The 27,531-nt window shown below is 37.3% G+C and overlaps 1 protein-coding gene across 1 annotated transcript in view; it reads left to right on the top strand.

Annotated features, from left to right (window-relative positions):
• Positions 1-225: 225 nt before the first annotated feature.
• Positions 226-27,531, top strand: part of atosa (atos homolog A) — a 47,237-nt gene continuing 19,931 nt past the window's right edge. The window contains exon 1 of the mRNA XM_067389828.1: positions 226-1,026. Within this exon, the coding sequence (XP_067245929.1) occupies positions 915-1,026 (112 nt within the window). The 5' untranslated portion in view covers positions 226-914. The remainder of the gene's footprint in view (positions 1,027-27,531) is intronic.

The following is a 27,531-nucleotide window of genomic DNA, read 5'->3' as shown; positions in this document are numbered from 1 at the left end:
GCTGTCAAACGTTCACACACATTTCAAACGTGAACAAAAGTGGGCCTCGTTAAAGCTAAAAGTGTTAAGCTAAGTGGGTTATGTTCACGCGTTGCCGCGGCAACGAGTTCAAGCCAGTGCCGGGCGGAAGTGACGTACAGCCTGGGGGCGGGACGAGCTGTTGTTGGGACACATGACTTAGAGGCTGTCCTCCTGCATTTGTTTTGACAAGCAGAGAGAGGGGGAGAGAGAGAACATGAGCTTTGTCCCTGCTGATCATTTAATCTCCGAGATATCGTTTAGACAGCTCGTAAACTTCGATTTAGGGTTCGTCATCGCTGGGTTTTTGCAGTCGCTTTATATAGACAGTTTGTTGAACTAGTTGTCTCACTTAACCAAGTCCTTCCGTCACCAGTATTGTTCTGTTTTTATAGGGAGGGTTTATGATTAAGTGGTCGAGAAGGGGGTTTAGAGCTATGAGCCACTTCTTGTTGGCTTTAGTCAGAGTCATCACCGCCACGTAACGTTTCTCCAGTCTGGAGGAGATGATGTTGGTGGTTCCTTTTTAGTGTCTCTTCTACCTGTCCTGGGTCTGATCTAGCTGTCCATAGGCTTGGGGATGATGATCCAGGCGACCCCGATACGTCTCATATGGCTTTAATTTGAGCAGATCAGTGGCACAGGAGACTGTGTTGGTACTGGAGCTCGTTTGGCATCGGCAATGAGTCGACTGGCGGCGGAGGTCTGGGATATTTAGCTAGATAGAGACGAGAGATGATAATTGCATGCTTATTTAAGTAGAACGCTGGTGTTTTGGTGAACTAGTTCATCAGACCACTGGACTCTAACATACAGTGGCGTATAGATCTACGTTTGATCGTACAGCTCAAATCATTGATATCCGAATGGCTGTGTGCCAGATCGATAGCTAACCGATGTCTAAAGGACGAGTTTTAAAGTCTAAACAAAGATCTGAAGACGGAAGACGGACTGAAGGCATCCTGGAGGGGATCACGGTGTCTGTGACCAACATGAAACCTGACAGAGGTAAAATTTAAAAAAAAAAAGAAAAGAAAATGCTTGCGTGATTACAGTGTTTGAATGTCATCGGTCTGTGGGTCGTGACGTCACGGCGCTGCAGTGTGTTTGTTTCATTGTTTCATGCATGTGCTTTGATTATGTTCAAATGTAACATTCTGTCTTTTTTTGTCGCTGTAAATGCTATATACGTCGCTTTCTGAAGGGAACAAAGCGTCCTAGATCAGCTGTGTGTGCTGTGCTGTATGTTGTGTTTGTGTTTTTTTCCGCTGACATACTCTCCCCTTCACACTCTTCAGAAATGTCCACTCTGTTATATAAGAGCGTGATCTCAACTGACCATGTCGTTAATTTGTACATGCACGTTAATATTAGGTGTACATGTTTTATTTTTGGGAGGGCAAAGATTTGTTTTTGTTGGATATGGGTTTGTTTTGGTTGGGTACAGGTTGGTTTTGTTGAGTATGGGTATGTCTCTTTGTTGGGTATGGGTTTGTTTTGGTCAGGTAGCTTTTTTCAGATTTATATTTTGCTGGGTAGGCCTACATATGTTTTGTTTGGCTATATAAGATTTGTTTTAGTTAGGTGTTGTTTTTTGGGGGTGGGGGTTAGGTTTGTTTTCTGTTGGGTATGGGTTTGTTTTGGTCAGGTAGTTTTTTTTTCTCAGATTTATCTTTTGCTAGGTAGGCCAACATATGTTTTGTTTGGCTATATAAGATTTGTTTTAGTTTGACATGTGCTTGCTTTAGTAAGGTGGTGTTGTTGTTGTTTTGGGATGGGGGTTAGGTTTGCTTTCTGTTGGGTATGGGTTTAAAACATAAACATTATGTGAGTTATTTCTTTCTGAAGAATTAGGTGAATAACCGCTTAAAAAAAAAGTGACTAGCATTACATTAGTGACCTGCCTAGATTTGCATGACATTACCTGTCCTCACTCCCTCCCCCATGTAAATGTGTTGTCCCTCTTCTTTCAGAGAAAAATGTAAGACATGTTTACTGCACTCAAAGGGTTCACTAAGCAATTAATGTTTTGAAATGTAACCACACATTGTTTGATAGCCACTATATCTAGATGATGATCTATTTAACTGCTGTACTCTTGCTTCTAAGCTTCCATGTTTGGACAGACTGGAGTCATGTTTGGATGTAATTTGGCCCCCGTGACTGTGGTTTGCCCCTACTGCCGCAGCCAAAGCTGCCAATTTACAAAAGCCAACAAACAGGCTTGACTATCCAGAAATATTTTTGTTGGATCTCAATTTTGTTACAAAAATATTCTTAAAAATGGAATGAGCTGGCCGCATTCCTTTGGTGTCTTCAGAGTCATTTCCCTCTATTGGATTTCTCTCAGTGGATTAGAGACCTCTTGGGTCTGTTTGGCTCTTCAAATGAGAGTTGATTACAGTCAAAAGACTGTTTTGGAGAAGATATGACATCCCTTCTGTGCTATTGTTATTTGGAACGTACTGTTCCAGTGATGAAAATAGCAGGTTGTTCACTTCCACCAGCACTCTCTCTTGCTTAGTTGCTTTCTTTCCTTTTTACACTAGAACTTAAAACAATGCACCAAACTCTTTGCACACTTTTCAGAATATCTCATTAAGGAGCTTCCTTTTTTAAGACTGCTGTTTTTGAACAGGGATTCTGTGACGCTTTCTTGTTTCTGGCACTAGGGTGACACTCGCAATAAGCTCAGACATGTAACAGGATCATGTGGCTTCCTTTGGACTCTATCACAGCTGAAAATCAATTTGTCTGGAGCTGACACCAATAAACATCTCTTGTTTGGCATGTAAACAAACACGTTTTCTTTTTTTATCTTTGCTCAGCATTATTGATCCAGCGCTGGTTACCGGTTGATCAGAATAGATTGTTAAAGGGATAGCTGACCCAAAAAATTCTGTTATCACTCACTCACTCACTCACTCACTCACTCACTCACTCACTCACTCACTCACTCACTCACTCACTCACTCACTCACTCACTCACTCACTCACTCACTCACAACCATGTCATTCCTTTTCTTTTGTGAAAATCAGAGGTTTTGAACATTGTTCATTCTGCTTCTATGAAAGTGGATTTTCTCTTAGTAAAATATGACAGAATTTTCATTCTTAGGTGAGTTATTTTAAAACTGTAAGCACTTTATATAGAGATAACACAGGTTCTTGACCATGACTAAAAATCCGTTCCATCTCATATGAGAGCTTAATGGCAGCACACAGGACTGATTCAGTTGAGCATTTAGATTTCTTTTTGTTTGTGTGTGATATAAAAGTCTTTGTCCATGATATCATGAGGTGGAAAGCTACTAGTAGATCCAGGAACTTTGAGTTGTGAAGGCCATGTGGAAACATGTACCGTGGAGAAATGATGTCATATTTTTGTCAGAGTTCTGGAATAACCAGTTGGAGCAGGCCTACTTTAGTCAGCTGGGAGATTTTGGAGTGTCTCGCCTTAAAGTCGAACAGCTGTTGGTTTTGACACAGTTTCCCTTGAGCTGGGTGGTGCGAGCATGTGTGTATACACCCAATGCGTTGGGAATTTAGGTGTGTTAATGGTTGCTAGTTTGCACATTGTTTGCTTCTTTGTTTTGCTTTACCGGGGATTAAATTGTCACCAAAGAAGAGCCCACCACGTTTAAATCCTTCGTAGGAGAATCAGACATTGTTTAAAATGCTTATAGGCAGTTTATACAATAAATTAAAATCTAGAAAACATATTCAGGGGTTTCAATTATAAAACACACATACAGGTTTGATCCTAAATTCCATGAATTTCATCCCATTTTAAAACTGAGGAATGAATCGGGATTTTAAAAGGCAAATATTGACATAAAAATGTTCTCATAAGCCAACTGAAGAGCATGCATACACACTTTATGGGCTCATATATACCAGCAATTATTTTTTTATTTTCATTTTGTTTGCTGCAATTAGTTATAACAACTTAAAATTTGTCGAGATAACTTAAATATCCAACTTAACTAAACTAAAGTTACTTACTTAGACTTAGTTCCTCCCATGCTCACGAGCACATCGTGCGACAAGTTTTCTCCATCAACGTCTATCCATTGTAGTGGCTAAGGCTTCATCCGATGACGTATCAATGACTTTAAAGGGTTTGTTCCCCCTAAAATTAAATTCCTGTTATTATGTACTAACCCTCATGTCGCTCCACACCCGTAAGACCTTAGTTTGTCTTCAGAACACAAATTAAGATACTTTTGATGAAATCCGAGGGTATCTGATCCACACATAGGCAGTAACGACATTGCACCTTTTCAGGTCCAGGTCGACGTGACTACAGTGGTTAAACTTTAATATTATGAAGCGACAAGAATACTTTTTGTGCAAAAAAACAAAAGAAAAATAACTTTATTCAACAAATTTGTCTGTCCCCTGTTGAATTTGTTGAATAAAGTTATTTTTGTTTAGTTTTTTTGCACAAAAAGTATTCTCATTGCTTCATAATATCATTGTTTTAACAATGTCTTACCTTTCTGGACCTCAAAAGATGCAATGTCGTTGCTGCCTATGTGTAGATCAGATACCCTCGGATTTCATTAAAAATATCTTAATTTGTGTTCCGTAGAGAAACAAAGGTCTTACGGGTTTGGGATGACATTAGGGTGAGTACTTAATGACAGAAATTCCATTTTTGGGTGAACTGACCCTTTAAGGTTGGCTATGAAAGTGCGGCGCTAGGTGATACGGGGGCGACCACATCCACGTTTACTGACTAGTGGAATCCAGTTCATAGCCTCATGAGGGAGGCTCTGAGATATGCCCTGCCAAACGGAGCTGGCGTACCACAACTATGATGTCCAGCCTGTTGAATCCACTCTGTCGCCGCACCACTTAATTTCGAAATTGGTCAGTGTAGTTTACTTTGAGGATACGACATTTTCATAATGAAAGGCATTTACCTTATTCTGAACATGAGCCGACATGCTGACAGTTGACAGAACGATAGAATCGTATAGCCGAAATTTGACGATGATGGAAATGGTCAATGATGACGATGATGACTCGGCCTCTGGAAGAGGAAACTCTGACAGTGCCGGTCCCAAGCCTGGATAAAGGAGGAGGGTTGGGCGTTGGGCTGGCAACCCTACCCCATAAAACTTTGCTTGCCAAAGAAACAACAAATACCTCTATTACTAAAACTAAAGTTAACTAAACTTAAAATTTTAAGTCAAAAACACTTTTTTTTTTTTTGTAGAAACATCACATTTGTTCTAATGTTGAATTTTAAGTTGTGGTAACTAAATGCAGCTATCAATTTTTATTCCAACCAATAATAATAATAATAAATATATATTTTGAATAAATTGTGACATTATTCTTATTATTTTTTTTAAATGCAACTTTTGCACCCCTGTTGCACCAAATAAAATTGTAATCTTTTTATTTGAGCAGCACGATATACACAGCAAAATCCCCAGAGTTCAATCAACTCTGCTCAGAGTACATATGGTCCCTCTCTAAATAGTGTTAAAGTAACACTGAAGCAGAGTTAAATTTAATGAGATAATTAAGCAATTAATAAGGCTGTGACTTAAGTCACTTGTAGTTCTTGTGTTTTTTACTTCTTCAGTGATTCTGCTTGTTAACAGCAGGTGTTCATCACTACTGCGCAATCATTACTTAATTGCTTAATTATCTCACTAAATTTAACTCTGCTTCAGTGTTATTTTAACACTATTTAGAGAGGGACCATATGTACTCTGAGCAGAGTTGATTTAACTCTGGGGATTTTGCTGTGTAGCAACATTGCCTCAACCAATGGTGTGAGTTTGGGGTGGGACTCAGAATAGTAATAATGTAGTTAAGAAATCTAAATGATCATAAATTAAAGGCAGTGCAAAAAAATGCTTCTGTGATGTTAATATTTCACAATTTAAATGTAACCTTTTTTTCACACTGCAGTAAATGAGCTGTATAATAGAAATTGTGTAATCTTTTAAAAAAATATAAATCTTCTTTTTTTTTTTTTTATTTTGGGTGAAATGTAACTCGAACATGACCTTAACAGGTTTTATGAGATTCACCCAAGTGAGGCATATTTCTACTGTTCTCCACAGTCTCTGTCTTTGGAGTGTGGAAACAGTCAGCAGACTTACGTAACCTCTCTCTCTCACATGACCATTTGCTCTTTCAGCTGGGGGGCAGGCAAGCGTGATGACATCAGTTCCTGTGTGGCTGTGATCTTTAGTGATGACCACCGTGGCTTGGTTCAGCATGATGAAGGGCAGGTTCAGGAAAGGCGAAACTGTTTCTAGACCAGCACTCTCACCTAAATAGCTGCACACACAGAAGAGTCAGCATGAAGCGAGGGGGCCATCTGGACCTGTAGCTCATCTCTCTGTTGGTGTAAACACTCACTGTGGGCGTTTCTATTATTGGAATATGTACAAGCTGTATACGTAAACACAACCCGACCACACCTGAGAACCTCGACTGTGCTAATACCTCAGCTAGTAGGACCTGTATGGACAAAAGAGCAGCTATGCAAACAAAATGAATGGCATCTCATTTGCATTTTCAGTGTCATCTTATTTGCATTTTTGTGTTCCATCATCAAGTACATTGATTTTGCCCTTTTTGAGAGCATGAATGCTGTCTGGTATCTGGCTGACATATAGCTAGCGCAGTGCAGATACGATCATGTAACGTGATTCTTTTTCTCACAATAGAAACAAAGTTAATTCTCACAAAGAATTAACATGTTTTTTATTCATGTCTTCTACATTAATTTACGTTATGAAGAAGCAGAAACACAAAATCTGACATCTGCATTTCTCACTGTCGCCACATTGTACAGTGAGTGAAACAAACAGTGACTGATTCCACAGATTGACTTTCTGTCAGACATGCTGGGTGACTTTTGTGTATTTGCTGCAGTTTCAAGTGCAGTCCTACTATATCATGATGCATCACAGTATGAATCATAACGTGTCATGATTATCATACTGTAGGTTGGCAAAACCCAGCCTAGTCTTTGCCTTTTTTTTTTTTTTTTTAAATACACATGAGACATTATTGGTTATTGGCCAGTGTTGGATATATAATTGAGCATGCTCATTTCTTCTATTTTTACATTTAGATTACATTTGCCATCATCTAATGCTCACTTACAGTTACCAATAGCACCAATAATTTAAAAACTAGCAATGTGTGAGTCTGGTCAACTAGTCGACTAAATTATACTGCTGCTGCTAGTTAACACTGGAAATACTAGTTGTGTACGTTTTTGGCACATTTATGTTTTTCTTTATAGTTTTTACAAAAGCTACATTCAAATTATTGTCATGTATCATTTCTAAAATGTAACATTAACATTATTTTGAAAAGTGTATATCTGGAGTGGAAAACAAATTCATTTCATTTGACCTCAGACCTTGCATGTGTTTCTCTCTGTGTCCCCGGCCTACATTTTGTCTTGTTCGAGAAGCCATTTCACTAGAATATACTTCACAATAGTTAAGAAATGACTAGCATAACTTCTGTTTCATACCGACTTCAAACAAATGCTAAGTTTAATTTACAATGAATTGACTGTTTGATTCAACAGATTAGATGGGCTATTTGAAATGGAAAGACTAAACAAGAATTAAAATGATTGATTTAGTTTTTAACATTTTATTTTTTAAACAGAATGTATAATTTTATTATAAGCTAAATATCTTTATCTGACATGAATAAAATGATCAACTTATCGGTATTAGAAAAATTTTAAAATGAGTGCATGACTACTTTTTTTCTCCTTAAAGACCCCATGAAATGTTTTTACGAGCACAGTTTTCATTCCTGTGGTTATGTATTTACAAATAAAAATGTTGGGCTGTGACAACTGTCTTTTTTATTTTTATAGTGTTAGCTTACATTGCAGTCAGGAACCACGGTTTATGCTTGCTATTTCTATTGAAGGACATTATGTATTGAAGGACATTCTCATTCCAGAGAGCATTTAATTGGACAACTTAAACACCCCTGCAAACAAGATTATCAATAATGTTGGTCCATTTTGTCGAAAGATAAAGATTGCGCATTTTGCATGCATATGTCTAAACTTTTAGGAGTAGGGGTGTAACGGTACACACATTCATACCGAAAATTTTCGGAACGCGCCTTTCTGTTCGGTACACGTGTACCGATGAGTAGAGTTGTAAAGCCAATTAACCACTTTTAACCACAATTAACCACCAATTATCGCAATAAGCTTTGTGATTTTTTTTTTTTTTTTTTTACTTTCGATAAGAAGCAAAGTCTCATCCCTGAAATTCTGTCCATTTTATCATAAAATTCAAACAATAAATGCTGTTTTGTTGCTCTTTGATGTGGCGTGACAGATCACTGTAGAGGCGCCTCATTTCAGCGCGGAGCGTGAGTGAATGCGATCATCTCTTCCTCTTTAATACTAGTTACAGAATAAACTTAAATGAACATCTGAAGGTATGTTTAAAGATGCAGTACAGCTTACTGAAACATATCTCGTGTGACCACTCAGTGTTTTAACCGTGGAAAGACATCAGTGAAACAGCTGGTAAACAATATGTCAAGTAGCTTTTACCTCAGAAATGCCATTCATTCTCCACATCTTGTTAGTTCGCTAGAGAAGTTAACTATTTCACTACATATATTAGCCTATATTAGCCTATTTATTCATTATATTTTACTTAACCTGTCTTGATTGTTTAATGTATGTTTAAATAAATCTTGAAAACAAGTTATGACTTCCACTGTGTCAATGAATATATTTTAACATCGAATTGCAGTAGAAACAGATTTAAAAATTAATGCAAAAACTGCCTGATATGCAATTTACATGTTTGCATACAATTTTTGTGTGTTTTGATTATATTTAAAATAAATAGCTTAATTTAATTTGCACTCTGTTGATAATTGTAATCTTTAATATTGTAGTAATATGCAAGAACGTGCTTCCTATATATAGTTTACAGAATTAGCATATTTTTTAACCTTAAGAAATTTTTAATTATAATTGAATTTATTTAAAGACAGACACAATTTAAGTAAACCACTGTTTAATAAAAAAGAAAAAAAGCAGGTTTATGTTTCGTTTCCTCCCTCCTGCTGTACCGAATCCGACTTCAATACCGAGGTACGTACTGAACTGTTATTATAGTGTACCGTTACACCCCTAGTACACGAGCATATAGATGATAGCATAAAGGTGATTGACATGGACTAAACATTTTTATCTGAAAAGCATAGCAAATCCCCTCACTATGTTCTGAACATATCTGCATTTAAATAAAGCAGTGTTTTCAAAAGCTGTGCTGAGAATCAGTTTAATGTTCATTTTTCAGCTCAGTGAGTGCTTTTTGGTAAACATCTTTGGTTTACGATGAGATTTGCCACCGTCTGCTGCGCCTCTGTTGCTCTCATTTAAAATAAGCTAGCGTGAAGCAGCCGGGGGGAGCATATGAGGAGAAAGTGCGAGGTTGTCTCTGAGGCATCCTGAAATTCATCTGTGATGAGCTTCTTTGAATTTAAAATATTGCTTTAGATCTGCTGGATTAGATAACACTTATGATTTACTACTATTAAATATGATGTCTTTAAGATAGAAGTAGAAGGGAAAGGCCTTTCTTTCTCATGGGCTGGGAATTCTGGGACACATACAAAAGTGGAATTATGTGTTATCTTTGTACAAAGGCAAGGACAAGTGTATGAGAAGACAAACTGTGTAACAACCTGTAACATATCACTTTTCCACACTCGATTCCACACTCGTAATTGGTGACCCATATCGGAATACATTAAACAAGTGCTGTTACTATCAATTTGATCTTTCTCTACTGCAGCAGTCTATTCATTGTGGTAACATTTAATATATGATTTTAAAATCAATAAGCTTTTATCTCAGAGAATAACTTGGATCTTTTAGGCGAAATCATAGTTGAATGTTTTATTATGATTGAGTATTCAATTATTGGATTTTTCTTCTTGTGTTTACAGGAGAAATCTAAATTCCTCTTCAGAATTTACTAACAAAAATGTAGCATGGTAGGCTATTGCCTTGATGTTTGGACATTGTATCATCATGATATAAGCATGGATTTTTGTCCGACAGCAAGCTTTTCCTAGGCCGAAGACAGTAATCTGCATCTTATGTAAATGGGGCTATCCAACATCAACAGTTTTGAGCTGTTTTTTTTTTTTTGTTTTGTTTTCTAAGAATGTCTGAAAGTTACAATATATTTTCATAATAAAATAAACTTTTAAAATTTGTTTTATATTGACCCCTTTAAATAAGTCTTTACACTACAAGGGTTTTTTACAGAAGTGCCATAGAAGAACCATTTCAAGGATGTGTTCACACTTGTAATTCGGTTCTCTTCATTCTTTTGGTCTGGACCAGAAAAGGTTTGATTAGTGTTATACTGTCATTTTTTACGACCGAACCAAAAAAAAAAAAAAAGCTTTTTGCGACAGAACTTAATAAACATCCAAAACAATGCTGTATGATGGGCTAAATGCACTTGTTGTATGTGTGTACATATGATGTTATTTTTATCAGCTGAGAACTTTTGAAGAGCTTATAAAATGTGTAAAGGAGTCAAAACAGCTCCAGGAATTGAACACAAATGAAGATCTGCAGCTAGGAGGTGGCGTTTCCAATGCCTGTACCAAACTGTAATGGACAACTTATCTCATATGATGAGAAGAACCAGGTATGCTTGAGCATTCTGTGGTTTTTAGGGTCGCATCTTGTGACATCACATCCTGTTTTTAGTGCATTTATCAGGGGTGCCCAATCCCGTTCCTGGAGATCTACACAACTGAACCAGCTAATTAAGATCTTCAGAAGCACTTCATAATTACAGACAGGTGTGTTGGATAAGGGTTGGAGCTGAACTTTTCAGGAAGGTAGATCTCCAGGAACAGGATTGGGCTCCCCTGGTTTAGATGTCTTTGGTCCGTGTTGCATTCATATTTCAGTTGAACTGCACCAGAGTTTGTTTGAAAGAAGATCAAGACCCACCTTTTCAGTGGTCTTGGTCTGCTTGTTTGGTGTGCACCAAGATTCGGATGGCAGCGTTCACTCTTAAGCCCAGGGTATACTTTACTGTAGGCGAATAGTCAAGCGCTCAGCCTGAGCCTTACGAAATATAATTCATTTGACTCGTACGCATACACAGGCATTCAATGTATGCGCAGTTTTGAGCAGTCTCTCGCCACGAGTTACAACCTATGTAAACATCTTTGTATTCTTCCATGCTAGAGTTGAGGGTAATGAGGGTATTTTTTGTCGTCTATATAGGCCTCCATCATCACTGTAGCTTGCATGCGTTCACCTGTTCTGTTTAGTTTTTCTACGACTACCTTATGAATCGACCCCCCCTAGGGCACGGTTGCCACCTTGTGGATAAACAAATTACTGCAAAAACAATTAAATGCGCTGCGCAAACGTGTAAAAAGTGAACTAGGCCTATACTTTGGGCTTAATTTAAATTAACTGCACTAACAAAGCAATCACACCAGAGTTTGTTTTAATTGAACCAAACCTGCCAAGTATGAACACACCCTAAGTAAAAAGAAAATAAACTTTTTTTCTTAGTGTGATGAACATTTGAATAATCCTAAGCACATTTTTCCACTTTTGTCAGATGAAAATGTTCCATGGATGTTAAAAGGTCCTTTGTGGAACCATCAATGTCAATAAAGAGCTTATATTTTTAAGAGTGTAGTTAAATTTCTTGCTTGTATGAGCCCAACTCTCCTTATACTTTGCCTCGCCTTTTCCTCAAAAACCTTAAAACAGAAATTGACCAATCTTATTTTTCTGCCCTGAGTTTCAGTGGAGGCTTAAACCTCTTAACCTGTTCCATCACTGGACACAAGGTGTGACCTTTCATTATCACTGTTACTCAGAAGCTTTTTGCTCACATCTGGTTCACCCTTGATGATGTCTTGGGTGTATTTCAGCTGTTTTTCTCTCATACTGTGGGCCTGAGGGTATACCTGTCCCCTCTGCCTCAAATTACCTGCAAATTATCATCCTCTGATAGTCAATACTCCAAACCACTGTAAAAGCAGATCTGCACGGCTCTCTTCAAAGTCACAGTGTTTATATTTTCCTCTGTTGCTACTGACAACAGGGATCAGTTGCACGGGTGGCCTGGTTTGTCTGCATCTCAAATACTCAGCTGAAATCAGCTGATCGAGGGCTGTGGAAAATATACACACACGCTCCCTTGTGACAATGGGTCACTTTAAGCATGCCAAGTTATGGCAGGACGTTTCAACACGAAGCAGAATTGAGGACTGGTGTCTTAGTTGATAGTTTTATTAGTAGTTTCTGTTTTTGGCACATACAAGATGTTTGTCTGACCCAGTGCTTCGTGGCTTTAATATTAAATAGGTTGTTAGTTATTTGATGCACTGTTCTAGTTAACCTGAAGTCCATCACTAATCAGCTTTGTATAAAGTCAACATGAAATCAGAATTGGCTGTAAATGTTCCTGGTCTTGTGAATGATTCATTTGTGCATGTTCTTCCAAAGAATATATAATCTTTCATCAAAATGCTCTGCCTCTAAACCAACTTTTTTTTTAGCTGATGTTACCTAGTAATCTTTTTTTTTTTTTTTTATGTCAGGTATTATTAATACCTTAACATTAACTGCTATTAAATGAATGTAATGATACGATAATAATAGCAAATAAAAATAGATTTTAAAAGCACTACCATTAGGATATTTTGAGAAAAAAAAAAAACCTTCCTCAAAAGTGGAAACTTTCTGTGATCCAATCAGTCCCCAAAGGATTTTTTGTTTTCCAATTTAAACATCCTGTTTTTATCAAATTATCTTAATAAAATAGGTCAAAAGCTGTTTTGTGTTTACTTTAAAGCTAAGATTTTTGACACTGATCTTCACCACTTTGTTTTGATTTCCTTTTAATGTTGATTTAAGGGCAGGTTTCACAAAGTCAAAGTTCAGTTTTCACTGTGTGACACTATGTTGGTGAACCAGGCTTCTGTTTTTCACTGAGATTGCTCAACCTGGCCTCATAGCATGTGTCTGGGGACAGGTGTGTGTTTGTGTGTGAGATCTGTTGTAAAGCTCAATGTAAGCAGACAGGTGGCTGATGGTCCTGCAGGCTGTTTGAGGGTTGAGTTCAGGCAGTTGGTGCTTTTTTGAGCTCTCTTGACTGATTTGGGGCATGTTTGACCTGCAAAACTCCAGGGTTTCATGTAGGGCTGCACGATATATTGAAATACTGCAAATGTACATATTGCAATGGCTTGCGATAACTGCATGATTTTAATACTCCAAGAGATTACAAAAAGTTTTCATGGTTTAGATCGACGTAGACAGCAGAGAGTAGACTAGACACATGACTGTTACATACTTGTGACATGCTTATTGTTATTACATGCAATAAGTGAAGTACTCACGCTCACAGGAAACCACCTCTCGGACAGCTTATATGGCCAAATACACAAAATTATATAAAAATGCCAGTCTTTGTGAGTAAGTATTCACCTAAAGAAAGTTATGACTTAAGCGGACTAAACAGTTAAGAAAGAAAGTGCGCATGTAACAATATATTGGTTCCGTGCAGCTCTTAAAGTGACAGCAGCCTAATAATCACTCACTGCTCTTGACTGAATAACTTTAGAAGCTTTAATAAGAATCAATATTTAATTCATAGTGAAGACTAAGCAGTGTTTTTTTTTTTTTTTTTACATTTGATTATTACATTTCTGTTGTTAAAGGGACAGTTCACCCAAAAATGAAAATTTGAGGTTTATCTGCTTACCCGCATCGCATCCAAGATGTAGTTGACTTTGTTTCTTCAGGAGAACACAAATTATGATTTTTAACTCTAACCGTTGCCGTCTGTCAGTCAAAAAATAATGGGAGTGAATGGGAACACAATCAATAAGAGTCGAAAAAACATGCACAGACAAATCCAAATTAAACCCTGCGGCTCGTGACGACACATTGATCTCCTAAGACACGAAATGATCGGTTTGTGCAAGAAACCGAAGAGTATTTATATAATGTTTTACCTCCAATACACCACTATGTCCAACTGCGTTCAGCACTCGGTTAGTGAGGTCTGATCGCGCTCTGACAACGGCAGTGATGTCTCGCGAATATACTTCAATGAGTGAACTATCCCTTTAAATAAACCAGGGTGGGGAAAATTCATATTAATAACCAGAGACACCTACAATCCTACAGTCTCAAATACATCACATTATAGAAGTTAAACGTGTTGTAAATGCTGTTAAATTTATATGATGATTGTATAATTAGTAGATAGTAATTAGTAAAGTAATCCATCAATTAGTAAATAGTAAAGTAAGAGTAAAATATATGTATTTCAAGCTTCAAAAAGTTCATAAAGACATCATAAAAGTATCCATATGTGAATTAAATGGTTTAAAAAGTCTTCTGAAGAGACATGATCATTTTATATGGTGAACATTTAATTTAGGCTTTTACATACATTAATCAATGGACATACTGTACATAGACCTCATCAAATATGGCAAACGGAAGCTCAAATGTGCTTGCATAACGTGAAAACCAATTAGGTTTGTTTTTCCGTAACACACAAAAATCCTGTTTACCATATTTAATGTGCGTTGATCAGTGCTTGTATTTGAAATAAAACCTAATGTAAATATGTTCATCATATAAAGCAATAGTGTCTCTTCAAAAGACTTTGATTGAATAGCTCGATTCATATCAATTAATTCTACAATGAATTAATCAAAACAAGTTTTTGAGTCGTGAAAGTTTTGGGTGAATGGACTTGCAATGGAGGACAGAAATATTTCAGGTTTCATTAAAATTATCTTCATTTGTGTTCTAAAAATGAATGAAAGTCTTACAATTTTGGAATGACATGAGGGTGAGTAAATGATGACAGAATTTTAATTTTCAGGTGAACTATCTCTTTAACTGTGAAGGATAGATCCAAACCATAGTTTAGAGTGCAGAATGTGATTGAATTTTTTTCACACAGCTCCTAGCAAGCACCTAGACCACCACTTACACTTTGTTCAGAAAATTTCAAAATGTAGTGTTGTCTTGGGTAACTTAAGCCCAGCAACTCAACTGAAATCAGCCATTTCATCACTCCCTGTGCATTTATCAGTCACACAATGATGTCTGTGTCATTCTCCCCAAGCACTTCTCTTTGCCTCATACCCACAGCTTTTGTGTGTTTTCTTTTGTCTGGGTTTTGTTGTTGCCAGTAAGTGTGTTGTCAGTTGATCCTGTTACATACCCAGCGCATGAAAGACGTGATTCATTGTGGTATCTCGCACAAGCCCTCAGACCGAACACTCGTCTCCAGTGTCTCTGTCTCACCTCACGTTTTCACTCTGTCGCTTATTCTTTTTAACATGACGCTCATGGTCACGCATCCACTCAAACTCTAAATGAATGAACAAGTTCTCATGAAAGCATCTATGCACACCACTGTCAGCCTTACTGCCTCAAGGTCACTCTCTGAACACAGATAAAAGCAGTGTAATAGTTAATACAGTTAAAATGTAGTCAGATGGTGTTTTACATGTGTTACGCATCACATGTTGTGGTCCAGGGTTGTTTTTCAGATTCCTGCCTTTGTGGAGACAGTTATAGCCCTGGCAATAGGCCATGTGCTTAAATTTTTGTGTGTACATGTCCTTAAAGGGATAGTCAAAAAAAGAAATTGTCATAATTTGCTTACATTCATGGCATGACATTCTTTCTTCCATTGAACACAAAAACAAATAGTTTGAGCAATGTTTACGCTGCTTTCTTCCATATACTGTCAAGCACCAACTACTTTCAGACTATAGTTTTCTTGTACTTTTTTGCCCGTTTGGTTGTTTAAAACAAAGGTTATTGGAGTATGTCTTACTAGAAAATACTATTTCAGTCTACTTCAAAATTTCAGTTTGTTACTCATCACTTGAGTGAATTTTTTTTTTCAAAGTACACCTATTTTTTCAGGGTATATGAAAGAGAGCAGCGTTAACATTTTGTTAAACATCTTCTTTTGTGTTCCACAGAAGAAAGAAAATCATATGGTTTTAGAATAATCCAAAGGTAAATAATGACAGAAATGGAAGTCTCTGGGTTCTATTTTGTGTAATGGCTGTTCCCTGATCCACAGAATTGTTCAATTATGTAAATGAAATTGCGCGGCCCTCAGAAACCTTTACGTAACATCCATATTGACTGTTTGCAAACATGATTAAAAGCTCAGGTTAAATAGCTATGCTAGAGAACAAATTGTTTTCAGCTCACAATAAGTATACAATAAATCTTAGTGTGTTTGTAGTCATGTGTTTTGATGTGTTTGTGTGAGTTTATGGAGCTTTTCCCATGGTTCGCTTTAGCCCACACCCAAGAGTTTAACATATGTGCCCAAAGTATACTTTGAAAAGCCGTTGGGTTGCAGATGCCTCTGCATCTTCCCAAAACAGAATGTGTGTTTGCTCTCTCACACACAGACACTCTCTGGCCCACAGACAGGAAACTGTATTAACGACTTGGCAGGAAGCCACCGTCCAATCACAGCGCAGGGCTTGTTGCTATGTGAGTTTGGAGTCTGCCCCCACTGAACTCTGAGAGGAAAGTTTGCTAAGGTAAATCTGAGGCATAAAGGTTCCTCATGCGTGTGTTAAGGTAATTTTTTTAGTGTTTGTTTGCTAGATAGAAAACAGACTTTAACTGCAGATTAAAAGTGGGACAAGGCGGGAACGTTGTTGCAGACTGCAACCGTTCCACAGACAAAAACAGAAGTAATGACAACATTGTACCTCCCATGAGAAATAAGGCAAAGTAAATAATCACCAGTCTTCTGATATTTGTGTAGGATTGAGTGTACAGGGTGAAATGGTGAAAAGCAGGCATGAAGAGTGTGCAGAATCCTGAATGGATAAAGTCTCTTTGTATTTACAACAGAGAACAAAGACACCATGGCAGTCCATGGGAAAACTGCCCTGACAATTACAACACACTGACATCCACGTTACACACACACTAGCTTTGTCCCAAAACCTATTCAGCTGCCTACCTAGGCAGCAATTTAGGATAATTAATAGAGCATATTTATTCTAGCTTCTAAAGCCGCTTTTCCACCATCGTGCCGAACGGTTCTTAGAATGGTAAGGAACGGTTCCAGTTGTGTTTCCACTGGAGCCTGGTACGGCAAGGCACGATTACAAACCGTTCTTGGCCCGGAATTCTCGGCACGGTTGTCTAACCATGCTGAATCGTGCTGGTAGAATGCGTAAACTGATGTCGACACACAGGATTGGTCACTTCAGGTCTGTTGCCTGGCTGCCAGTTTCTCCGTAGCTGGCTAAGCGCTCTATTTGAGCAACGGAAACGCAAATTAATAATAAAATTAAAATAAATATCCGGTCATTCTCCATAACGCGGTCATTATTTATGCCGTGTTCCAGGCAACCCGTAACCTATGTTTTTCCAACGTCCTACCCGTGAAAGTGCACTGGAAAAGCAGTCAAACCCGTGACTTCCACCCGTGAACTCGTACTAGATCGATGTACTCCCAGTTACGTGTTGTGACGTCACATAGCCCGCGAAACAACAATGGCAGCCCCTAAGGATGCTGTGTTTATGCAAGTGCACGGTAAAATAAGGCTACTCTCACCTTATGCACCATTTTCATCCTCCGTTTTCCTCAAATAAGCAAGGAGTAAGCACTTTCGGCGATAGAAATAATTGTAAATGAGCATAAGCCCCATACAGTCCGCCATGCTGGTTTGTTTACACTCAGGCAGTTTGGCTGGACTTGCCTGGAACGCTACAAAGTCATGAGTCGTGGTTTGAAGTCATGACTTACGGGCTCAAAAACCTGCCTGGAATGCAGCATTACATCTCATTTCCTCAGTAAACCTTTGCCTTATCAAGGCAACGACTGATGCTTTTGTATTACATTCCAAAGCATAGACTGCAAGTTCCAAAGCAGGGTTGCCAGGTTTTCACAACAAAACCCGCTCAGTTGCTTCTCAAAACTACCTCTGTCGTGTTTCAGTGGACAGTCCCTCGGTAAAAAATCGCGTTCTGGGGGGTAAAATACGCGTTTTTGGAGGGGTAACCCTGGTAAGGGCTAAATATCACGGTATTTGTGGTCACTTAAACCCGCGGACATGAAAAACAACCCACGGCAACAGTGTTAAAGTAGCCCAATTTGGCGGGAAAACTGCAGACTTGGCAAAGAGCAGCCGTTATCAGGCCCACAGTAGAAAATGAATCCGTAACCGTACCAGCTGGCCTGGATCGGCATGGAATGTAACGGTTTCGCAATGAGAACCGTTCGGCCCTTTAGTGGAACAGCGGCTTAAGATACCAAACAAAGATTCTGAGCAAATTCTAAAGCAGCAGTCCCATAATGCAAAGCGCAGTGAAAAAAAAAAAAAAAAAAACCTTCCAAGATGGTGGATGGACAAATGTTTATTATAAATGTATTTTATTAAATTGAGAAAAGTATTAATTAAATAGTTCAATCAATCTAGAAATGTACCATTTAACTTAAAAGGATAGTTTTATGTTGGAGTTTAATGTTAGCATGTTGCTTAGCTAACATTATTGTCTTCTGTAGAAGCTTCTTGTTTTATAATTGATGAACTTAACACAGTTATTGATCTGAGCTGAACTGAATAAATACTGAACCAACTTGAGCTCAACAATGACACTTGTCTTCTGTAGAGCTGCTTTACGTTTAATTTATGTCTCATTGATGAAATTTGCATCATTGATTGCTATTTTCCTGTTTATTACTGTGAAGCTATTGAAACAATCTTGTATAAAGCACTATATAAATAAAGGTGACTTGACTAACAGCATGATAATCTTAATTTAAAAACACTGAGCACATCACATAATTATTAAAGGGATTGTAAAAAAATGGAAATTCGGTTTGTTTTTTCAACACTGCATTACTTTCTTTCTTCTTTGGAACATAATATTTTGAGAAATGTATCAGTGTTGTTTGTCCATGTTGTGACAAGAAGGTCATACAGGTTTGGAGGTGTGTAAATGATGACAGAATTTTTGGGTGAACTATCCCTGTAATATGTGTGTGCTCAGTATCTGATAGCTTAGTAAGATGCTAACATAAAACTTGGAACCAGTTGTGAGTCAGGTTCTCCACATTCTTCACAACGAGGAGTGCTGTTTGTTTGGCACCCAGAGTTGTCGCCCATGTAGACTAGAGCAATACAAATCAGCAACTTATGAGGTTCATGCTGTCTTTGAAGATAGCTGTGCGTGTAGGCAGTAGACAGCAAGGCAGCTCACTAGGGTTTATAAAAGAGCTGCTGTCTCTCAGACTGCTGTGAAGTACATCATGGTGTGGTCGGCTTCTATTCATGGCCTGTTATAGGAAGTAATTATAGGGATGCATTTAGATCAGCCAGTGAGGTTGACCTGTCTGTCTTCCGTCTTGTGTCTCTCTCTTTCCATTTCTGTCTGGTCATTTGCCCACTGAATCAGCCAAAATGTACCATGATACTACCATGTTTTTTGGACATGTCCAACAATATCTCACAAAAACATTGTACCCAAAATCAAAAGTAGCTTATTTCAAAATCATTGAAGCTTGTTATAAAGTATCATTATAGGGTTAGTTCACCCAAAAATGAAAATTCTGTCATTACTCTCCCTCATGTTGTTCCACACACCCGTAAGACCTTTGTTTATCTTCGGAACACAAATTAAGATATTTTTGATAAAATCCGATGGCTCAGTGAGGCCTCCATTGCAAGCAAGATAATTAACACTTTCAAATGCCCAGAAAGCTACTAAAGACATATTTAAAACGGTTCATGTCACTACAGTCGTTCAATCTTAAGATCGAGAATACTTTTTGTACGCCAAAAAAACGAAATAACAACTTTATTCAACAATATCTAGCGATGGGCGATTTCAAAACACTGCTTCGTGAAGCTTCGAAGCTTTATGAATCTTTTGTTTCGAATCAATGGCTCAGAGCGCGTATCAAACTGCCAAAGTCACGTGATTTCAGTAAACGAGGCTTCATTACGTCATGTGTTTCGAAATGTTTTGAAATTTCAATGGTTAATGTGACTTTGGCAGTTAGATACAAGCTCTCGAAACAAAAGATTTGTAAAGCTTCGAAGCTTCATGGAGCAGTGTTTTGAAATCGCCCATCACTAGCTATTGTTGAATAAAGTCGTTATTTTTTTATTCATTTTTTTGGCACACAAGAAGTATTCTCGTCGCTTCATAACATTAAGGTTGAACTACTGTAGTCATATGAACTGTTTTAAATATGTCTTAAGTAGCTTTCTGTGCATCTGAAAGTGTTAATTATCTTGCTGTCAATGGAGGTCTCACTGAGCCATCGGATTTTATCAAAAATATCTTAATTTATCTTCCAAAGTTGAACTTATGGGTGTGGAACGACATGAGGGTGAGTAATAATGACCGAATTGGGTGAATGAACCCTTTAAGACAGTTCCAATACAATCTCATAGCATTTCATAAGAATTTTAGGTTTTGTCGAATTGGCATTGAATTTGTACAATATCATTTGTATGAATCTGCTTACGCCCCAGTGACTGTTATGTATAGAGGTGGAGTAGGGGTAAACCTTCTTGTTTACTTTTTTCTAAAAATTGTATGTTTTCATACAATTCACATCATACGAAATTGGCACCTTATAAATTAGTTGCGTTTTCCTGTAAAATTGGGTTGGACAATTCAGCCCCCAACACAATACATCCAAAACAATTTTCACCCACCATGTAAATACCATTGTCAGAATAGTACTATTTTATATATGAAACTAAACTTTATATACAATATTACCATCTGATACCGTCTTTGCACATGGTACTATTGCAGTAAAATGGCTATGTATGTAAGGCTGGATGGTAGCCATAGTGTTCCATCATAGCTTTGGGTTTTGAAGCGATGATTTCTGTGTAACCTGACTGCCCTTCGGACCCTGACATCCAGACTCTTAAAAACCCCCACTGTCTGACTACTCATCTGAGTACATCTAGATCATATATTAGCAATGGACTTCAGACAAATTACTTAATTTAAAATGTTCTTTAATGTCTAAAGGTCATTGAAGTCTAAAGCAATGCCACTTTATGCCAGTCAGATCAGTGCCAGCGTCCTCTAACGTCTCCCATGGGTGACACACACACACACACAGCAGTACTGCTCATCTGTTCTCCACTCACACTAAACTGACATCATCCTCTTCTTCTGTCCCCTCCCTCCTTTTTTTCTCTCTACATGATGGATTCCTCTCTGTTCTTCTATTTTGGCCATCAGATGAAGTATTGACTAAAGTCACTTGGATCACTGAGACATTTAGAAAGACAAATCTCTATGATGTTTTGCTTTTTAAGAACAACATCCTTCATAGAATGAAGATGCCATGCAGAGACTGAAGTCTCAGATCTAACTGTGTTCTAGACCAAAGCTGGGATCCATTTCAGCCCTACTTCAGTCAGTGTGTAGTTGTTTGACTTTTGACTCTCCATATAGAGCTGTAGGTTTTAGAGTGTGCAATTTGTGTTACCAAATCAGGCAGTGAACTCGTCTTCACCCCCACCAATGTGTCCTGTAAGACAAATATAGACTCTTAACCCCCCAAAACCCCTCTGTACAAACCAACACCAAATCTCACACCTCTCTGTGTGTTCATGTGGCAAAGTTTGGGTGCGTGTTTAATCTGTGCCTTCAAACGTTTAATGCACAGCTAGTTTCAATCATTTTAATCACTGTTCTATATTATTGTGCTGCCTTCTTTAAGGCTAACTGCATTTATTTGATCAAAAATATAATAGAAACAGTAATGTTGTGGGTATAATTACAGTTTTAAAAAAAACTGTTTCTATTTTAATATATTTTAAAATGTAATTTATTCCTGTGATGGAAAAACTGAAAAAATAAATGCCTTAACTGTTACTTTTAAACAATTTAATGTGTCCCTGCTCAATAAAAAGTATTCATTAAAAAAAAAGAAAGAAATCGTATCCCAAACTTTGAATGGTAGTGTATCATGGTTTCTAATCATGGATATTAAGCAGCAAAACTGATTTCAACATTAATAACGAGAAATGTTTCTTGAGAACTAATCAGCATTGAATACTAGAGTAATGATGCTGAAAATTCATTTTATTTGCTATTAGAAATAGTAGTATTTCACAATATTGCCATTTTTACTGTATTTTTTTTTTATCAAATAAATGCTGCTTTGTTGTGCATAAGAGATTTCAAAAAAATATTAAAATATCTTAATTATTCCGAACTTTTGACCAATAGTGTATAAGTAACATGTAACACATGCTTCCCAAAAAATAATGTTCACTTTGTTTTTCTTTTTTTTTTATGTAATTACATAAGCATGTTACTTGTAACACTCTGTCCACCAACACAGGACAGGAACAGAGCAAAGGTCAGGATCATTGTGTCCCCAGTAGGACAGCTCTTTGATGAGTAATAAGTCAGGCCAATTTTAGAACGGCCTGCTTCTGTTGTAAGAGACCTTGGTTGTGTGGATGTCATGGAGACCTGCGGTGATCTTCACGACCTTCTGCCTGTGAATCTGTATCTAGCAAGACAAAATATATGGTGTACTTGTTGTGGTGTATTTGTGGGTGCCACAGTGCAATTTTTGCACGATAAAACCTCTCACAGCTGAGAGAGATGGAATTTGCTGCAGGCAGCACTGTATAAAACCAATAAATGGTGCGATTTTGTTAATTAGACAACATGAGTGGTGTTTTTAGGTCACTGGGACATGTGCGTCGGCTGTGTGTGGATCCTAGATTGTGTCACATTGTTTTTGTTTTTTTTATATCTGTGTTGTTTTTTGTTTTTTTATATCTGTGTCAGTGGACTGATGGTGTTGAATGAGAGGAAATGTGTTAGAGCTGGACAATATGGCTAATATATAGCCAAATATTTTGTATTTTCGTTAAACTTTTTTTTTTAGTAAGTAAAGTAAAGCCTCTGTTGTGAACTGGATTCAAAGAACTAGGTTTAAGCAAGAAATAAATGCTGTAAAAATCTAGTTGGGATATTTTTGGCATAGTTCACCCATATACTCACCCTCAAGTTGTTCCAAACCTGTATGAATTTCTTTCTTTTGCTGAACACAAAAGAAGATATGTTGAAGAATATGGGTAACCAAACAGTTGACTGTCCCCATTGACTTCCATAGTATAAAAAAAAAAAAAAAAACTATGGAAGTTAATGGGGCCCATCAACTCAAAATATCTTCTTTTGTGTTCAGCAGAAGACAGAAATTCACACAGGTTTGCAACAACTTGAGGGTGAGTAAATGATGACAAAATTTTCATTTTTATGTGAACTATCCCTTTAAGGCTCAGTGACATTTACCATCGTTCAGCGAAATTTCATCTGCGAAATTCACTCATTCCAATAAGTTCAAAAAAATTCCCTGAGCAGATTTCACCTATGTTCAGTTTGTTCATGCGAAATTGCCATGCTGACAGAAAGCTGCTTTGTCTGAAAGTGATTTTTGTGTGAGCAGTGCTTCATTGATCTATAGACAATGGGCCTTTTTTTGCACAAAATTTTAGCTGCTCTCTCATGCCCACGAATTATGAAATGAGTGGGCTTGGAACTGGTATACTGACAGAAAACTTAAACAATATTCTGAATCTTATGATGATGTTAATGCACTTTTTATTATTTATGTAATACTCTATTATTTTGAATTACTGTATCTATTGGAAACTGAGGGCCAAGTAAATCACATTACAATTATTATATCGTAAAGATCAGATTCGTGACCCAGTGCTATTCCATGTGTATCTCAGATGCTTTTGTGTAGTGGAAGGTTAGTTTTTATATAAAGTTGATCACTGCTTTTTACCTTTGACCACAGAGGCATTATCAGTGCACATAGCCTCATGCAGAGAAACGTGTCAGTCTAGAACTGTAGTGTTTAAACTGATCACTCTGGTGCAGGCCGTAAGCAGATTTACCATGTTGGAGTCATCTGTAATCTGCTATTGCGCCAGCGCTGCATGTGGACCGATAAAACCTCTTTTGCATACACAGTTGTGCAGGTACAAGCCGTCACAATCAAATCCTTCACCCAGCAGTGCAAAACTTTGACTGTAGAAGAAATGAATACCTTATGGCCGTGTGTTATTCACATATCATGGAGAACAGGATTCTTCTTGGTATTTTGAGGAGTTCGATGTATTATGTAGGCTAACTGTAACATTAACAACTCAAAGCTTCCTTCCCAGTCCATTCAGATCTTGTGAGTCAAAGGAAAAACTTTTAAAATGTAAAAAACAAGCAAAAAAAATACATGCATGTGCCAAGTTCTTATAATTGTAATCATGTATTCATGTTGTTTTTAAATGGTTTTGAAAAACTTTTATTTTCAACAAAAGTTCAACAAAATGTAATAACTCAAAATATGGTGTAACCATGAATTAAACATATTTCTCTTGCACCCCGAGTAAAAGTTATGAATTATTAATTTATAAATATGATTAAGAGCCACAATTTTACAACCCTAACTAACCTTACCTTATCAAAAAAGGAAATTTATTAGACTTATTGAGCTTGACAGTGTTCTGATGGTCTTCAGGAGTCCTTTCTATGATGTCATTTCCGGCTTTATGGTTATATATGGCTTTATGTTTTTCAAGTCATTCTAAATTATACTATACATTATATATTTTTATATATTGATAAGTTGTTTCACTACTATTTTTTTTTAAATATATAATTATAAAAAAATACCAAAAAGGTTAATGAAAACAAAATAAGGGTTTATTTTTAAGAAATAATATCATGACCAAACATTTTCTAATTTATGCCTCGAAAAAGATTTAAATTAAATTTAGAAATTAAGACATGTTATCATAGAAGAGGTGTACTCAAGTTAACTACGTTTTTATGTATTTTATGAATAATTACAGTAGTACTGGTTAATACATTAAATCATTAAATCATCATGATTATATGACTTCCATGAGCTTATTTAAGTCAGAAACGTGACGCAAGTATTGAAACATATACACAAATACATGTCCGACATCCAAGTTACCTTTGAATCTGTTAAAGGTGCAATATGTAAGAATTTTGCAGTAAAATATCCAAAAACCACTTGGCCAGTGTTATATATTTTGCTCACTTGAGTGCTTACAATATCCCAAATGTTTCCAACCATTGGTAAATCGTGAGAAAATTGACCAAGAAATTAACAAAGGCTCCGGGACGCGTGAGGAGTTGCCTGTGAGTTGCGTCATACCCACGTTACCCTCGGTTTCCAGTTTTATTTTGTAGAAACCATGGAAACACCAAAGACGCTTTAATATTTACATGTTTTAATAGACAAGTGAACAACTGTTTTGATATATTTATAGACAGAAAACTAATTATTGTTATATAGCTCAACACGTTTAGTCTTATTTTTTAAATCTAATTTTCTTAATTTTTTTGCGAGTACCATGCTTTACCATGCCTCAGAGAAAAACACTATTTTGTGAAGTAGCTAACATAGCGCAATCAGATGCAGATTTATTTTTAGTAACTGTAATACAGAATTTTCTCCATCATACAATACGTTTTAAAGTTAATTGCATGCCATTTATCAACACAGCCATCCAGCATTTAACATGATATTCTAAAATCGATCTATCTTACTGCAGTGTGCAACAAGCGTCTCACAGCAGCCACCGAGCGAACGCACAGAGTAACGTTATAACATTTTCAACACACTCAAATGTATCTAATATGATAAACAAAGCTGCGTTACCTCATACTCATGACCGGAAAAGCGGAAGCAGCACCAGCGACTGTGTCATAATAAAAGTTCCGCTGCTCGCGGTGTGTGTTACGCAATCGCTCCAGCGGCCTCGTTCAGCTCCCGATTCTTTTGAACTGGCTGTGAAGTGAAGACCACATGTTCCATGGTTCCGCACCTTTGTTTTGAATAGGCCTCTACCGACCTCTAGCGAACGGAAAATCTTACATATTGCACCTTTAACTCTAATGCTAGTATGCTAACACGCTAAAGCTGGAGAGAGAGTCAGTTTTAGGCCCTGTACACCTGGTATTAAGATGAGTTTTGGTCAAATGGAAGTGAACGACGTCAAATACACGTGTAAACGGGGTCTAAAATGTTTTGAGCTTGTCCACTTTCCACCACTTCCAAAGGTAGTCCAAAACGCATTGGACTGAATGACTTTCATTGTGAAACGCTCATGTGGTCGAATGTGTTCGAACAGCCACAAAAGCTGTTGTTCTCTGCTGTTGTCTGTGTGTTTTTCCGTCATATCTGGTCATGCTCATATATAAATTGCGAGAGCTTATTTTGTCCATTTGATAGAAAGATCTGAAAAAGCCCATTCATTTTGAAGAAATGGTATGTGTGGGAATTTGTCTCCCTCGTCTACTTGTGATCCGATCAACCAAAACGCACCTTAAAACCAGGTGTAAACAGAGCCTTAGAGATCAGAATATAATACAGACATGGATAGTGGGATCATTTGACTTGTACACCCAGTATTCCCTAGCATTGTGGAAGGAATTTTACACAGAAAAGCTCCACTCTCTGGTGTTCTCTTCTGCTGAATGGACTGTTTACAAATACAAATTAAAAGGTGACGGGAAAGATTTTTGTCACCTGTAATGGACACATTACACCGATCATTTCTTTATGACAGAAAGATAGACCTTTATTATCATCTCATTACAATCCCCCTCTCTCTCGCTCTCTGTCAGTCATCAGGATTGCTGTGAGGGGTGATGAAACATGAAATCGTCCTCATAATTACAGAACACCGATCATTCTGATCCCAGCTGCCGTTGAGAGAAATTTCAGTACAGCAGCAAATCTTTTTCTCCTCTGCCGTTGGTTATATAAATGTACAGCTTAACTCTCTCCAGCAGTGTTGGGTTAATCTACAGCAGGAGAAACCAGGCAAGCACCCACAATGCCGTCTGATTATGCAAACAGCGAGGAGAGTTTGCTGTAAATTTGGGTCAAGACTAGTGTTTTTGTAAGATATGAGGAGCTGAATATATCAGCGGTACTGTGTTCTGTTTTCACTTAGTGGTATGCAGTTTGTAGTTTTGTCGGTTTACCCTATTTATCTCATATCATGGAAAAACAAGATTGCACTTGCTCTGTCGAAATAAGAGTTTGATGTACTAAATACTGTAACAGTCACAACTCAAAGATTCATTCCCAGTCTATCCATTCAATTTATTGAAACTGAACTGTTCATTAGTAACCATCAGTGTTATGACATCACCATGAGTTCATTAACATATAACTACCCATGTCTACATATCAGTGCAACCCAGACTCATTTAAAAAGTGTGCCTGTGGGAACATTTCTGCAAAATGATGTTGTTTTTGCACATTTTCATGACACTTTTAAAATGAAATACCCAGTAGAGCTATAAGCTTGTTTTATTCAAAATATATGTACGTGAATCTGGTACCATGCATATATGCACATAAA

The sequence above is a fragment of the Chanodichthys erythropterus genome, chromosome 7 (genome assembly GCF_024489055.1).
Source record: "Chanodichthys erythropterus isolate Z2021 chromosome 7, ASM2448905v1, whole genome shotgun sequence".
Lineage (NCBI taxonomy): Eukaryota > Metazoa > Chordata > Actinopteri > Cypriniformes > Xenocyprididae > Chanodichthys > Chanodichthys erythropterus.
This window is presented reverse-complemented; position numbering and strand designations above follow the sequence as displayed.